Raw genomic sequence first — 12,845 nt, forward strand, 5'->3', positions numbered from 1 at the left:
TATTTTCCATATGAAGTAAATAACAATATGTACCTCATTGCCATAACCATACATATATATGAAACTAGAACACTATTCAAACAACATAACAATTAAATGGGATATTTAGGTAAACTGCTTTAGATCTTGGTTTCTGGTAAACATTCAATAATAGCTATTAATAATACTCATTCCTCATGATATATATAAATATATATATTTATATACACACACATACATATACACACAATAAACCAAAGTATTTGGTTTTATTGGTTTATTCCTTTGGGAATAAGGAAATAAAGAATTCAACACACTTTTTAAAATATATATGCATACATTCAGAATGGCATGATTTAAATTTCCTGCCCACGGTTTTGAGATTTTCACACTAGCATCATAGGTCAGGAGTAAGGCTGGGTATCAAAGGGCAAACGGTGAGACACTACAGCACGACCAGGGTACATGCCTGGTAAGGGCCCATCTTTCCAGGGACTTCTGATGTTACTGGGTGTTCTAAAAATATGCACTGGGGATATGCATCTGCAAGATTATTTTCTTTTGCCTCTTTCTTAACGATTTGTAAAGTAAAATCATTATTTTAAAAAAGTCAGCTACTAATATAGTATAGAGAGTCACCAAAAAAAGAAGCAGTGAAAGAAAGGCTTCCTCCACTGGAGTCCAACTGAAAATTATTAGCCTGATTGAAATGTCAATGCATTACCAACACTGACCAACATTTATGCAGGATTCAATTTACTGAAATCACTCCAACTAATAACATATGACCAAAGAAAATTTTAGTTCTGAAATATTAAGCATATGATAAAGGTTCTCAATGTAGGAATTTCTACAGTTGAAATAACATAACACAGTGAATAGTGAACATAACATAGTGACTAGCTGTTGGCTACAGCTGCCTGCAGCTCAGCTGGATAGCATTTTACTTATTTCATACACAGTTTTATATGTATATATAGCGTTTTATCTATTTCAATAGGCAACTTTATATTTTTTCACTTTTTGTTTGTAAACTCTTTATTAAATGTTTATATCATTGTAATATAGGAAAAATGAACTGTTTTCCAATCCACAAGAACATATTTATTGTTTTTGTTTGTTTTTCTAATGAGAAGTTCCCTTGGTTTACTAATAACTGTCTATAGTTCTTCAGAAACAAACACTTCCATCTATGATTGTGACTCCAATGACTGCTGGCTGATTACTCTCACTCAAGGATGTTGGCATTACGCCTCAGAGGCCCCCAGTTACTTCTAGAATCCCCAGGTGAGTGTTCCCCACACGTGACCACTACCAAGCTTGCCAGCTCCGGCTGTTCTGTTTGACATTCTTGCTGTTCATCTCTTCCTCCAGCTGCTGCTTTGCCTACGCAGCTTGACCAAGAGCCAACTGAGGGGCCTCCCTGGGGTCAGCACCAATAATCATTACACAGATGTCCCGGCAAAGAGGGAGGGGCACAGCCAGGGAGGGGATGCCAATTTGAATCTCAGATTTAAAAAAATAATATAGTTATGTTCCATGCAATGTTTGGGACATACTTATACATGAACAAAATATTCATTGTCTATCTGAAATCAAATTTAGGTGAACACCCTGTATATTTGTGTGCTAATCTGGCAGTCCTACCCAGCATCTTCCTGGTGTCAGAATGATGCTGGGCTCCGTTCTCGTCCCCAAGCCTGCCTGGCTCTGCTTTTGTCCTGATTCTCACACAGACTATGATGAAAAACCTCTTTTGTCCACTCTTTGCTCTCACTCTCCCCTGAACCATGGGGCTCAAGCCAAGTCCAAGGAGCCATTCTGTCCATTCTCCTTTTCTCTCATCTACAGTTTTATTACATATGTGACTTTATTATGTACGTAAGAGTAGGTTTTTGATATTAAGGGAAGTAAGTAGACTCCTGGTCAACAATTAATCTCTAACAAATATTAAGTTTAGGAACAGTTATACATTTAGAGTATATTTCTTAATAAATTTCCTCACATAAATTGTTCCTAATCTATAAACCAATTTTAAATAAAGTCCATCATGTCAGGCATTTGTACAACTTACTCTATTTATTTCACCATTTATCATCAGAAACCTTTTAGCTTTAATGCTATTCCACAGCAGAGTATCTTATTAGAGTGGCAAAGATAAAGTTCTTTTTGAGATAAAGTAATTACAGTGATTGTAGGGGAAAAAAAATCATCCACAGTTCGTGGCTGCGGTAATCTCCTGGCTTCTGATTCATTTTAAGACTAATAAACTGCGTGCAAACAAAAAGATGTTAATAGCGGGTAACTCAGGTTACCTAGAGTTTGTGCTGGAGGTATTAACAATTTGTAACTTAATCAGAACTGAAGTGCCCTAGTAAGTTTAAGGGTGTAAGTTTACATTGTGAGTTCAGCAGTTGCTTCAAAGTGTTTCTGGGAGAAAATCAAAAGTTTTCTTCACTTGAAGAAATGACAGTAAGAGCTAATGGTTTCTAGATGTTTATTATGTGCGAGGCACTGTTCTAAATACTTTAATGAGTTAAGTCATTTAACCCTCACAGCTTTAATGAAATTTTTACTTCCAATTGATGACAAGGAAACTGAGACATAAAGAAGTTAAGCAACTTGCCCCAAGTTACACAGCCAGTAAGTGACAGAACCAGAATTCAAATGCAGAACATCTGATGGACAAAAGGACCACAGAGGCCATTCTCTCCAGGTCTTCCTTCTCAGGCAATTCAGAGCCCCATACAGTATTCCAAGGCAGAACACTATGTTCTGTGTGTTCTCTCATCTCACTTCTACATCCTTTCTATCTTGTAATTATTTTTAGAGTCAATAAATCATTTTACTCATAAACATCCTTATCATATTTTAAGCCTGTTTCCTTTTAGAAAAAGTAGTTTCTTCCTATCACAGAAGCTTTGTTTTCCACAGGAGGTACAACCCATCTAGACTGTGGGCAACGGCTGGAGCATGATGGGAGAAGGGACAGGACATGTCATCCCAGCGTAGGAGAGAACACCGCTGGGACTCAGTGAGCAGAAGCCTCCAGGACTCAGGAGGAGGAACCCTCTTAAGGTGATTCCCTGGGACAGAATCCTCATCATCAACATCACATCTACCTAAATTTCACCAGCCCAGGCAAATTTTTTAACAGGTCACACAGTCTCTGGTAGTCTTGTGTTTATATACGTTGGTGCTGGGAAATCTTTGAGAGCTTGAGCTAAGACCTTTCTTCCTCACCAGAAGGCTCGCTCTTCACCCCACACACTTATAATTTAACAACAGGACAGACAGAAGGAGGAACCATGCCTATTGACATTCTAACCTTGAATTTGGCAGGATTCCAGGAGAAAGGGAGAGGGGAACGAATCTTTAAGTCTCTCAGTGCTGTTTCTTTTTCCAATATGAATTCCTTCTTTAATGTCTAGTTATTCTAAAAACAGTGTATAGTCTACGCATCTTGGAAAACCTTATTTTTTCTGCCCACTTTTCTGAATTAAAAAAAAAAAAAGGTTCTGAGCATATGATTTACACATCATTTGATTTTCCACACTAATGAGGGAAACAGTGATGACATAGGTTATTTAAAATCATTCATTTTATTATTCAAGAAGACAATCAGAAATGTATATGCATGGATAAAGCCACCTCCCTCTGTGGTCAACCCCGTGTCGTTTCTGTGTGGACCTACGTGGACCATCTTTGAATAGGCAATTGAAAACTGGCTGCCTGCCATGTTTTTCCAATCAGTTGTTGTTCAATGTTTTCCAGTGAGTGTTCATTTTTCTAAAGGCTATTTCAGTTAGTGGAAACCCTGGTCAAGGTCACCATGAATTAAAGAAGATCATTTGACTTGGAGACAGAAGAAAACCTGGTGTTTTCTGTAAGCTAATTCTCAACTTACTCTCAAGGTCAGGCCAAAACTTCAGACCTCAGTTTCCCCATCCTTAACACTGTGACAGAAATGGCTGTCCTTCTTTCTTGCCAATTTATTACGAGTTTCACATTAAATATGAAACATTTCAACAATTCAACCTAAGAGCATTACGTATGAGAGGCGGCTCATTCTCTCACATGTAAAACTTAAATAGTGTTGAGGAAATGTTGGAATTATGGATAAATACCCAACAACAGCAAAAAATAATTAGGAGGCTACTATTAAGACTCATGAAGGGCATGGGGCTTATTGCAGACAGATTTCTTCTAACCAGAAAAAATAAAATTATGATTTAAAAAAATAAACCAGGTGGGTAAGTAGGTTCCAATTTTCCTCACTGTGTATTAAAAAGCTCCTTGCAGAAGCTCAGGTAAACCACAATCTGTTCCCTATAACTAGTCAGCTACGCATGATCCTATTTCTTTCTTCTTCTTTTTCCTGACCAGAGGAAATTGTGTACGTTGTAGATCTTTATAAATTTTGGGCAAATGAAACCTATCAGTTTTCTATTCTCTGCTTAGAAACCCTTCCTCTTAGCAAAGTCCCACACCTGCTCCATCATTTCTAAGACTAAACTTGCAGACCAACTGCCAGTGTGATTAGTCAGCTGCTCAAGAGATATTGTTTGAAGGTATTACTGAGTGTGTATCTTTTGATATTAATAAAAAACCGAAATGCCTGGTCTATTTATTTGTTAGGTACCAGTTATGCTACATCTAGTAACTGTACTGAAACTCTGGATTAAATAAATAATCTTCAAATCATCTTTGATTCTATTTTCTTAATCTTTAAGGGTATTTTTTCTAAGAGCATTTTTGAATGATATTTTAAATACAAGGAAAGTAGTTGAATAATAGAACATTTATTAGCAGATTTGTATAGCAAGCAATCTATCCTAAAAAAGGGCCAGGGCTTTGGAGAAATACAGAAAAGACTTTTCACTTCTGGCACCAACATTTGTTAACTATGTAACTTTGAACTCATTACTTAACTTTGTGGAGTCTCTTTATTAAAAGCATTGGATAATGATATCTACTTTTCAGGTCTGTGGTGAGAATTAGAGAAAAATACAAGTACCAGAATATAAATGTAAGGAAGGAAGTCAGTAAATTGTGGCAAAACAATCATACTTACTATGATTCATATGAATATAAAATGCCAAATAGAATTTCTAAAGTTTGTGGATCTATTGAATCAATGTGTGAAAGTTCAAACGCAGATGCCATCCACTACAGGCAACACACCACGTGAGGTGTTGGAAATAAGACAGGGACCCAAACTGACAAGTTATCTGATCTTATGAGGCTTACAGACTCTTGGAATATAGACAGATAGACAATTGCACGGAATGTAGGACAGAAGTTTAATGATAACTGAATTACATTTTTGAGTAATTCCGCCATTTCCCCAGGCTTGAGTCAGAGATCCACGCTTTCCCCTTGACTCGGTACATCCTTCAGGTTCTTTCACAATGCTCCCTCACATCCAGTAAGGGTGACTGATGAATTAATAGGTGATTTAATTAACCTCTTTGCCTTTGATCTATCACCAGCCTCAATCCCAGTGACAAACTGTTACAGCACCAAGAAATAGTCTTAAAACATCATTTTATACATGGTCTTTGTTTGTGACGCTTTGCCTTTGCTCCTGTTGCCTACGGAATAAAATCTAAATGCTCTAGCCGTCACTGGGGCCCGATGTGCTCACGGGGGTGCTGCTCTACACTTCAACCCCTAATCACCGGTAAAAGTCTTTATCCTTCTGTGCCTCCTGGGCTGTGCTCTCAGCACTGAGCTGACCAGAATGCCCTCTGCTCCCCTACACACATTGGCATCCACATCACATTTAGCCAAATCCTACACAACTATCACGCTAAAGCCATGAACTACTGTGCCTATGTTTTATATCAGGGGCCAGCTGGCAAATCTTTTCTCTAAAGGGCCAGAGAGTAAACATGTCCGGTGTTGTAGGCCATCCAGTCAATCTAGGGCACAAGAAAGGTACAGACAATGCGCACAGATGTGGGCGGGGCTGTGTTCTGACAGAACTTTATCACAACACTGGAATTTAAATTTCATGTCCTGTTCACGCATCACACAATACTACTCTTCTGACGTTTCCCAACCACTTAAAGATATAAAAACCATTCTCAGGTTGTGGACTGCACAAAACAAGAAGAGGCGGCAACACATTGTGCTTTCCAACCCTGTTTTTATATGCATACTGGTCTTGATCCACAACTTTCCTTTTCATTTTTTTTTATTGAGGGTCACTTACCTCAAGTGCACCATCCTTAAATGAAGAGTCCAAAAAATTTTGACATATGCATACAACCATGTTCCTATCACACAGATCGAGATATGAAACATTTCCAGGATCTTAGAAGGATCCTCCTTGGCTGCTTCTAGAAGACACCCCCAACCTCTTTTTGATATAAAATCAGCCTCTATAGTCCCTTTCAATAGGCCTGGATTAAAGAAATGGGGGCAATGGCTCTGTAGTACCTAAAATTTACAGAGCAGTATATTTTTAAATGAAACTTCAAATACCATTAACCATTACAACCACATAGAAGTCCATTTTTCAGTAATGGGTGATATCTGATCAGAAACCCCAAAAGGCAACTCTGGAAATACACGTTCATTTTTCAGGGCAGCCGGCTCACGCCACATCTCCTTACCTGGGCCAAGGTGAGCGTCGCTTGTTGGCAGGTGCTGCACCGTACCCTGAGCTTTCCTGGCTGCACTCCTTGACAGGGGCCTTTGCAGTAGACAAAAAAGCTGTTGTAGGTTGGTCTACCTGCTGGGAAAAAAAGAAAGCAGAGGAAGTAGCCAATCAATGCTGAATCCAAATTTAGACAAATTTTAAAACTAACTCATCAGGAACATTTTGAAACATTACTGGGATAAATATTATAATGAAGATACAACAATTTAATTTATTAGGTTGGCCAAAAGTGCCTTAGGTTTTTAAGTAAAAATAAAAGACACATTTTTCATTTTCACCAAGAACTTTATTGAACAATGTATTCACCCTTTTGTTCCACTACCTTCTGCCATTTTGCAGGCAACTTCATAATTCGAACTTCCCAAAATTTTTTATCTTTCTGAGCAAAGAACTGCTCCAGGTACCTTTTATAGTCTTCCAGGGAATTGAAATTTTTTCTATTAAGAGAATTTTGTAAAGACCTAAATAAATGGAAATCCGAAGGTGCAATGCCTGGTGTACACAGTGGATGAATCAGAACTTCCCAGCCAAGCTGTAACAGTTTTTGCCTGGTCATCAAAGAAACATGCGGTCTTGTGTTATCCTGATGGAAGATTATGTGTTTTCTGTTGAATAATTCTGGATGCTTTTTGTCGAGTGCTGCTTTCAGTTGGTGTAACTGGGAGCAGTACTTGTTGGAATCAATCGTTTGGGTTCCGGAAGAAGCTCATAATAGAGGACTCCCTTCAAGTCCCACTATATACACATCACCTTCTTTGGATGAAGACCAGTCTTTGGCGTGGTTGGTGGTGGTTCTATTCACTTGCCCCACAATCTCTTCCATTCCGTATTATTGTACAGTATCCACTTTTCATCGCCCGTCACAATTTGTTTGAAAAACGGAACATTTTCATTACGTTTAAGTAGAGAATCGCATGCGGAAATATGGTCAAGAAGGTTCTTTTTGCTTAACTTATGTGGAACCCAAACATCAAAGCGATTAACATAACCAAGCTGGTGCAAATGATTTTCAATGCTTGATTTGGATATTTTGAGTCTGTTGGCTATCTCCCACGTGGTATAACGTTGACTGTTCTCAATTAATGTCTCAATTTGATTGTTATCAACTTCAACTGACCTAACCGACCGTGGAACATCGTCCAGCAAGAAATCTCCAGCACGAAACTTCGCAAACCACTTTTGACACGTTCGATCAGTCACAGCGCCTTCTCCATACACTGCACAAATCTTTTTTTGCATTTCAGTTGCGTTTTTACCTTTCTTGAAATAAAAAAGCATAATATGACAAAAATGTTGCCTTTTTCTTCCATCTTCAGTACTAAAATGGCTACACAACACTTTGCCAATTTTGATAAATCTTTTTTTAAATGCACGCTGATTTGACAGCTGTCACATACAGTCTAACAATTCGAATTAAGTTAAAGACAACTAAGTGCTACTAGAGCCATCTTACGGAAAAAAACGAACAAACCTTTTGGCCAACCCCAATAGAAAATCTAGTTTTATGCTCAAAAGAGGGACAATATTTTCTTCTGCTTGCCAACAGCCCTGTGACTTATTCAGCAAAGTAGCAGCCTGCTGCCGGAAGAGCTGGCCAAGGGTATTTGCAACACAGGGAAATTAAACGCACACTTTGCTGTTGAAGTTTTTAAAAGGACAAGAATCTAAGACCATTGGAAATTTAGGGGCCACTGCTCCTGAATTTTATTTCATGTGTCTGTACCCAGTTTTGAAGGCTCCAGATTTTTTCTCTTAAAATCTTATCTATAGGGACAAACTATCCCTTTTCTCATGATATGAATGATAATATCACAGTTTGTTGAGTTTCCAATGAGACTTTCCAACACAGGGTCACACGTAAAGTAAGACAGAAGCCCTGAGGGGCTTAGCACACTCAGCGATTGTGTGCAGAAATGGGTTCTTTGCATTTCATAAATGTCCTCTACCTAGACAAATGCCATTCAAATAATACATTTTCAAGAGCAAAAGCTGCACAAAAAAATAGATAGTTAAACATCTCTGATCATTTCTCTCAAATGTCACCATACAGGAAAATACTATTCCTGTCACCATACAGGAAAAAATTAGGGGAATATTTTTGAACTGTTCCACACTTCTACATCTACAAAGAACTAACTTTATTCAGACACACTTACCAGTGAAATAACTAACTTCCAAATTTCTAAAATTACCAAATAGTTCTTTTAATCCTTACTTTACTTCTTAATGGGTGGGACTAACATGAAAGGTCACGGCATAAAGATTTGTTTAAAATTTTACTAGTATCATCAAGAACATTTAGAAATAATGAATAGTAAACACGTTTGATCATTATGAGCAAAAACTTTCAGACTTTCAAATGCATATGGTTTATTGAAAACAATTAGTACAAAAATAATGAGAAAACAAAAAAGATCCTCAAGTCTTATGTGGCTCCATTTGCTTTACTAATTTACAAAAAGTGCCTCTGTAGACATATTTAAGTGTCATTTGTTTAGCCATCTTTACTAATACTATAGGTGACAATACTTTGTAAAATGTAAAGCACAATAAAGATGTCAAGTTTTATAATTTTATTATTTATTGGTAATATATTTGTAATTATTAATTTCCAGAGATTAATATTTAGTTTCAGTGTGAAAAGGAAGATGAATTATAAATATATATTTGTATTGATATGAAACTATGATTTTCTGACACTTTTTTGCAGCTTTAGTGCCTTAATGTGCAAGATATTCAAGTCTATAAATATCACATTGTTATTAGCAAATATAATAATTAGATAAAATATATTCTTAAGGTTTTATGTATATCATAGATGCAACAGATAGAACCATATATTAAAGCTATAGAGATGCCATAACAACTGACAGAAAATCACAAGGACTCTGACAATTTTAATGTGCACCATGACACGCTTAGTGAAGAAGGTAGGAGCCTTTATCGTTAAAACTTGTATCAGCAATATGAACAAAGCCAATTCACAATTTTTATAACCTACTGCAAAGGTTAAACAAAAAAAGAGGGGGGAGGAAGAGAAAGGCTGGAAAAAGAAATGCTTACAAAGGGGAGTTGGGGTTGCAGAGACACTAGCATTGTTGAAAGAGCGTATTAGCAACGACTTGACGAAGCATCTCAGAAACTGCAGGAAACTAAATGACTCTTCTCTCTCCCTTAGGGCAACAGCAACGTTGGCAATATTGTTTCAGCTAATGATAGAGCCAGGCAGAATATGAAGATTGGGATACACACCTCTGTGTGCCACAGCCTGCACTAAAGTCCTTGAGAAGTTAGTCAGAAAATACTGCATGCCCATGCCCTTGCCCTAGAAGCATACAAGATGACATGCAATCTATTACATAGTGCTTCCCAGAGCCAGCGCAAGCTGGGATTAATAGTCAGCCTAAGGAAGATCAAGGTCAGGCCAGTCTTGGTTACAGCACATTTCAAGCTGTTGGCTCTACTTGGTCAAGCAGTTGGGGCTTCCGGCAAATCTTGGGAGCCCCTTTTCAGGATGGCTTCCCCACCTCGTTGGCTACATCACACTATGTCAAGTTGGCAAGCTCCTCTGTGCCATGCTGAGGTCTGGAGTGCAGAGGACAGGAATAAGCACAAACAACATCCTGACCATCTTCTGGGCAATGTTCCCATTAGCCTGATGGAAGGGTCTAAGGTACAGACTCTTAAAAATGGAGCTGTAACTCCTAAAGGAACAAGCAAGGCAATGGGAAGAATGACCCTCAAAACTTTTCTCTATGTATATAGCTGTCTCCAGTCAATAACATGAATCTTCCCCTTCTTAAACTTCTGTTTGGATCTTAAAATTATTTTTCTGTCCTAATCAACTCTTCCATATTGCAACCCCTTCACTGCCCAAAATAATCAAAGCAGCTTGTGTTTGTTATAGATTTCCCTTTTTTTATATAAGTTTTCAAACCTAGAGAAATATTTCAAAAATCTTACAAACTATAACCTACCCTGTAATTCACTGACTGTGAACATTTTGCCATATTTTATGTGCACCCTCTGTGTGTGTGTGTGTACATTTACACACATATATACTTTTTTGGCTGAATGATTTTTAATTAAGTTGCAGACATGATGCTACTTAACCCCTAAATCCTCCAACACCCTAAAAAGAACTTTTTTCACCTAAAACAAGAGTTTTTGAGTGATTTGGTTGTTTCAGCTGTTCTATTCATGGTCTGATCTGGTATATTTTAAGTATACCTTACAGAACACTACAGTGGCTTGCAAGCTGTTGAAAGGTGTCAAGCCAAAATATCGGGGAATCTTTAGTCAGACCATTTTATTTTATTATTTTAAATTTTATTTTATTTATTTTTTTATACAGCAGGTTCTTATTAGTTATCCATTTTATACATATTAGTGTATATATGTCAATCCCAATCTCCCAATTCATCACACCACCACCACCCCCCTGCCACTTCCCCCACTTGGTGTCCATACGTTTTTTCTCTACATCTGTGTAGTCAGAACATTTTAGGTGATGCCAAGTTAAGCACGTGTTCTCGCTGCAGGACTTTGCAGACTCCATGAAGACAGGAAGTATGGAGCATAGCACGTCCCTAACTTTATCAGACTTCAGAAGTCTTCCTTTTATGAAGCATCTTGTGTAAATGTATTTCTCAGAAACAATCTGGAAAAAAATTTGGAGGAAGGATACAACCCACTGTGTAGGGCTTCATCTACAGCAAGCCCAACTGCTAAAGTTTATAAACACAGATTTATTAGACACCCTGCTTACAATTAAGTTCTCCCCTCCACCCCAAGCCATCAATAAACTTACATAATTATTTTATCATGAACCAGAAGGGTTAGTCTACAATGAAATGATTTTACAGTGTATTCATTTCATTCAGACGTTCATTTTTTTTTTTTTTTTCCTGGATAGAAGTTAAAAACACAGCTAGTGTGCAGGGCTCTGTTAAAATGTGAGTCCCTATGTCCCTTCAAAGCATCCAAGAGGCTTCCTTAGTTTTATCATTTTATCATTATCTTTAGGTTTTCTCTCCCACTTTGTCTGATTAACATAATCCTTCCTCAAGTCTTTTCTTTTCTCTCATTCTCTTTTCTTGTTGTCTTGGTCCAAAAAAATTGCCAAAAGCATTAACAATATTCACCACTTATCGAGCAAAGCCCCTATTCAAAAAGAATATACTATTTGCGTTGTCTTTTTGAAAAACGAGCACAAGGTGCACAGTTTCCATTTTTAATGTATTTTAGATAATGGGCTTACAGCCTGAAGATGTTGTTTTAATAAGATAAATGAATACTTAAGAAAAATCATTCTGACTCTGATGAAAACTTTTCATTGACCTCAGAAGTTTCCATCACTGTTTGTCACAGAGAATCAAGTGTTTAACTGCCTGGATAATTTGTTTTCTAGGGGAGAAGACAGTGAGATTTAACATATTTTATACCTAGGTAAAATAATGTTCAGTATCAATACACTATAAAGCAACAGGAACACAACTGATTTAAAATTATTTTATCACATATGAGCTTATTAAAATATTAAGTAGAACAAGCTGCCCATGAGAACTTTCTGTGGCCATGGAAATGTCCTCCATCTGCATTCTCCCATACAGTAAGCCATTAGCTACAAGGGCCTATTGAGAATTTGGCTAGGAACTACTAAGAAACCACTCTTTTTAAAAAGAAATTTAAGTAATTTATATTAGCACAGCCATATGTGGGTAGAAGCTACTAAATTGGACAGCACAGAAGAGAATAAATAAAAATGATGTGTCTTGTTTCCTCTCTCCCTGCCTTGTCAAACACACAGTTAACAATACTAAGAAGATTCTTCTGTCACACTGAGAAGTCCAGCAGCCGGCTGTTAACTGTACTGATATGCAAACAATGTTGGCTGGAGAGAAGGGGAAGGGGGAAGGTTTGAACTTGAGGCACTGTGAGGGAGGACAGAGATGGGTGGAGCCCTGGGTACTTTCTAGTGTCAGAGGTAGAACAGGGCTCCTCTCCATCCCTTCCTCCACCACGTCCCCATTCCCGACACCAATCTGCTCACCTTCCACCCATCTCCACTGCCATCACCATCTTTGAAATCTGACCCATATATTCAAGGTCCAGTTGGAAAGGCACTTCCTATAAAAATTCTTCCCTTGATTTCCCCGAAAGTAAAAGATATTTCCCTAAATAATTACATCTAAGAGTA

General features: G+C 37.7%; 1 protein-coding gene across 12 annotated transcripts in view; it reads right to left on the bottom strand.

Annotated features, from left to right (window-relative positions):
• The window catches only part of AGPAT4 (1-acylglycerol-3-phosphate O-acyltransferase 4), a 1,412,586-nt gene that overhangs the window by 900,416 nt on the left and 499,325 nt on the right, over positions 1-12,845 (bottom strand). For 10 of the 12 annotated variants that reach the window (XR_013830736.1, XR_013830737.1, XM_079939090.1 and 7 more), the window contains one exon: positions 6,600-6,721. Coding sequence is in view for 9 of the 12 variants with exons in the window: in XM_079939090.1 (XP_079795216.1) it covers positions 6,600-6,721 (122 nt within the window). In the remaining 3 variants the exon portion in view is untranslated. The remainder of the gene's footprint in view (positions 1-6,599; positions 6,722-12,845) is intronic. The other 2 variants (XM_079939087.1, XM_079939086.1) reach the window with 1 other exon arrangement.

This window comes from Stenella coeruleoalba (genome assembly GCF_951394435.1).
Source record: "Stenella coeruleoalba genome assembly, chromosome: 12".
Classification (NCBI taxonomy): domain Eukaryota; kingdom Metazoa; phylum Chordata; class Mammalia; order Artiodactyla; family Delphinidae; genus Stenella; species Stenella coeruleoalba.